The sequence below is a fragment of the Eschscholzia californica genome, unplaced genomic scaffold, assembly GCF_041429995.1.
Source record: "Eschscholzia californica isolate CP2 unplaced genomic scaffold, dmEscCali1.0.p SCAF_5, whole genome shotgun sequence".
NCBI classification, from domain to species: domain Eukaryota; kingdom Viridiplantae; phylum Streptophyta; class Magnoliopsida; order Ranunculales; family Papaveraceae; genus Eschscholzia; species Eschscholzia californica.
The window spans coordinates 47,858,986-47,863,194 of NW_028238472.1; the positions used below are offsets into that span (position 1 = coordinate 47,858,986).

General features: G+C 36.8%; 1 protein-coding gene across 1 annotated transcript; it reads left to right on the forward strand.

Moving 5' to 3' along the window:
* Positions 1-337: 337 nt before the first annotated feature.
* LOC147539948 (histone H3.2-like) lies at positions 338-3,789 on the forward strand. Its single transcript, XM_086643186.1, has 2 exons — positions 338-385; positions 3,195-3,789. Exons 1-2 carry the CDS (start codon positions 338-340, stop codon positions 3,615-3,617), a joined length of 471 nt encoding a protein of 156 aa, XP_086499312.1. The 3' UTR covers positions 3,618-3,789.
* The last annotated feature ends 420 nt before the right edge of the window (positions 3,790-4,209 follow it).

The following is a 4,209-nucleotide window of genomic DNA, read 5'->3' on the forward strand; positions in this document are numbered from 1 at the left end:
GTTCAACCTTTGCATCCTTGCTTAGTACATGGGCATTCATCTCATGGGCAATCTCTTGCTTTATGATCATCATCAGCCAATAGTAGTATTTTGAGGATGAAGATGACCCACTTGCAGTTCCAATAGCTTCATCTAACCATAGGAATCTATCATAAGTGTTCCTTCGAATTAAGTAGAATTCTGATACCATGAGGCATCTTCTTTCTGGACATTTATAGCACGTCAAACAACTTCCAGAATGTGAGGTTTGATCACACAAATGACAAATTTAAAACATTAGAAATAAATTAGCAATACGTACATTTTTTTATGCATGTTGTTTATGTTTGGGTCAACAATGGCAGAAAAGCTTACCAAGTTTGATTCCATTTTGCTTCTTTATCTCGTAGCTACTGATTAAAGTTGGCCAGCGCTTTGGGGAAAGCTAAATAGTTTCCGGGGTGTGAAATATTAAAAGGAATATGCAAAATTTTGAAAAGTTTATTTTATGGGGAATATGGTTCATAAATAAAAAACTCTCCACCTCACCTCCCTCCACCTCACCTCACCTCCCTCCACCTCATCTTCTCTCTCCCTACCATTCTCTCTCTCTCTTCTTCGATTAGGTCGCCGGTCGAAAATTTTTCCGGCCGGCGACCATGAAAAAAAAAAAAAAATTCAGTCACTCACTCTCTCTCTCTAGAAACTCCGGCGAAAGGAAACCCCTTCGTCGGAGTTTCTAGAGAGAGAGAGAGAGTGAAAATAAAAATAAAAATTTCATGGTCGCCGGCCGGAAAATTTTCCGGCCGGCGACCTAATCGGAGAAGAGAGAGAGAGAAGATGAGGTGGAGAGAGAGAGAGGTGAGGTGGAGGGAGAGAGAGAGAGGTGAGGTGGAGGGAGAGAGAGAGAGGTGAGGTGGAGGGAGAGAGAGAGGTGAGGTGGGGGTTTTTTATTTTTCCCTCTAACAACTTATAAAATAAAATTGTCAAACAAAATTGACCAAGTCTTCACACCCCGAAAATTATTTTGCTTTCCCCAAAGCTCTGGCCTTAAAGTTTACTTTAATGTTCGAAGTCTTCTGAATTGAAAAAAAAAAATTAGTTGTTGAAATCGTAAAATGAAATTAAGATATGGAGCAAGAGCAGGAAGACAAATATAATTTGGACTTAGTCATATGGATGGTCCAGATTTATTAAAAAAACGGTCAAGTAACGTTAGCAAACAACCGTTACTCCACGGGCAAGACATCGTTAACGTTTTTTTATATAGACTGTGGTTAACTATCATCTGTAGTCAACTGGATCAAAAATTAGTTCATGACCGAGACCAAATAATAGATAAACTCTTGTCTCAAACGCTCATGGGCTTAGCTACTTGGAGGTAATCCCTGGCTCCTAACCACAAATATTTTGTGACCTTTTTCACATGTTGTTGGCATCATTAGTGGTTAAGCACTTGCCTCCCACACTTTTTTTTTTTTTTTTTGTTGAGACTTGCCTCCCACACTTGAGATCTGGAGTTTTAAGTCCCCCTTTCAACCAAAAAAAAAAAGAATGAGTTCAAGTCCCCCAAGAGTAGTTTATTTTGCTACTTTCTTTGGTTTCCCTCCTCAATAGTACAGTGATTAGTTCTGTTGGTGTCCCTCTGCAATAATATCCGTGCTGGCAATCACAATTTCTTCACAAAGACAGGGTCTTTTCAACTTTCAAAAAAAAGGGAATTAATTATTTGTTTTTCCATCAATTAATTTTATGCTTTCAAGTAATAATAATGCACAATATGATTATCGAGAATGAGTTTGAAAATAATAATATAATTGTGGACATCTTCTTTGAAGATTCCGGCGTTAGAATCACACAAGATGAAAAAGAACGTTTTCAAAAAAATTTATCCCGACATAAGAAAGTTAAAGATAAAGAGGCTCACTTTGCACTATAAGAAGTTTTGTTTGACCATTTATGGGCTAGACAAGTTAATGCCTCGCATTAGTAAGATGAACTAGATTGTAAACTATAGTTGCAAATCTTATGTAGTCGTTAAGTATATCGATATTAATCTAATAAATTTTATTGTTAATTTTTCGTCTTAATTGAAATTTAATTATGTTAATTTTGTAATCTTAGTTATTAAGTAATTACAAAAACTAATTAATTTCACAATTAAATTAATAAAACACAAACAACTTGTTGTAATACAAATCAAAACTTAAAGGTGGGTGATTTGGGGAAAGAAGTAAACTATCTGGGGTGCAAAATTATAAAGGGTGAAAAACAAAAAAGAATTAGCCAAACACACCCTCCCTTGTTACTGACAGAAAGTCGTCGACCGGCTCTTAGCCGGAGACTTCACGGTTTCTTTCCCGTGAATTAAAATTCAATTTCAATCAAGTAGAGCATTCAATTCAATTATTTTATTTGTGGCGAAAAAGTATTTAGTTTATCGGAACCCCCAAATAAAGTAAGAATAAGAAGAATGTTGTTTTCCTTACGGGCATAAGATCTCTTTGTAGAAAGAATAAGAAGTTTCGAATAATTCCTTTTTTGCTACAGATTTTTTTTTTAATATCGATACTCATGATTCGTAAACAGGAAGCAGCTATCAACCGTATTATAGATATAGAATAATTCAAATATAGAAAACTTTAGAATAGAAATCTTGTATATTTCTATAGAGTTCATGGGTATATAGTCCAAAATAATGTTCAAAAAGGGTTTAGGATCCAATCTTCCCAAAAAATGGATTTTTAGTCCTTTTACCATATAGACATAAAAACCCTCACTTTCTAAAACATAGTCCCGTCAAATTCCCACCTTCATATATTTCACGGGTTTTTAATTGGCCAACGCTTTGGGGAAAGCTAAATAGTTTCCGGGGTGTGAAATTTTAAAGGGAATATGCAAAATTTTGAAAAGTTTACGGGGAAACATATTTTATGGGGAATATGGTTCAAAATAAAAAACTCTCCACCTCACCTCACCTCATCTTCTCTCTCCCTACCATTCTCTCTCCCTTTTCTCCGATTAGGTCGCCGGCCGAAATTTTTTCCGGCCGGTGACCATGAAAAAAAAAAAATTCACTCATTCTCTCTCTCTAGAAACTCCGGCGAAGGGGTTTCCCTTCGCCGGAGTTCCGGTCTGTTGAAGAACAACTAGCAACAAACACAAAACCAAAACCCTTCTTTTCGATTCCTCTTCATCTTCCCCATCAATTCTAGAGAGAGAAAGTAACGGCTCGTACCAAGCAAACAACAAGGAAATCAACCAGAGGAAAAGCACCAAGAAAACAACTAGCAACAAAAGTTGCTCGTAAATCAGCACCAGCAACCGGAGGAGTGAAGAAGCCCCATAGATTCAGGCCAGGAATCGTCGCACTTCGTGAGATCAGAAAGTACCAGAAGAGTACTGAGTTGTTGATCCGAAAGCTTCCATTTCAACGTTTGGTTCGTGAAATCGCTCAAGATTTCAAAACAGATATGAGATTCCAAAGTAGTGCGGTTGCTGCTCTCCAAGAAGCTGCTGAAGCTTACTTGGTTGGTCTGTTTGAAGATACCAATCTCTGTGATATTCATGCTAAGAGGGTTACTATTATGCCTAAAGATATTCAACTTGCGAGAAGAATCCGTGGTGAGAGAGCTTAGATCATTTCTTGAAATGGGTTATCTTTTGTTTGATATATCTTTCTATGAGTAGATTAGGGTTTCTGTACAATCTCTTGGGTTTAATCTCTGTAATAGTTTTTAAGTATCTTTCTGTTAGGTTGTTCTGAAGTTGAAATGGGTAACAAGTTTAATGAAATTTAGGGTTTCTTAATTCTTCTGTGTTGTGTTTTTTTTTTCATGGTCGCCGGCCGGAAAATGGTAGGGAGAGAGAAGATGAGGTAGAGAGAGAAGATGAGGTGGTGAGAGAGAGAGGTGAGGTGGGGGTTTTTTATTTTTCCCTCTAACAACTTACAAAATAAAATTGTCAAACAAAATTGACCAACTTTTGACCAAGTCTTCACACCCCGAAAATTATTTTGCTTTCCCCAAAGCGCTGGCCTTTTAATTTGGGGGCAGAAAGAATCTGGAAAGGCAAGATTTGGACGTGATTTGGGGGTTTTTATAGGAAGTAACGGATCAAGGATATTTTCAAAAACAGATTTTCCAAAACAGATTTATACAACGGATATTTTCCAAAACAGATTTTCTCTCTCATCCTTTCAAATTTGGAAACCAAATCTATATATTACTT

Coding starts and splice junctions, on each gene's coding strand:
- LOC147539948 (XM_086643186.1), top strand. CDS start 338: ATGGCAGAAAAGCTTACCAAGTTTGATTCCATTTTGCTTCTTTATCTC. Junction 386..3,194: donor CCATTTTGCTTCTTTATCTC/GTAGCTACTGAT, acceptor CATCAATTCTAG/AGAGAGAAAGTAACGGCTCG.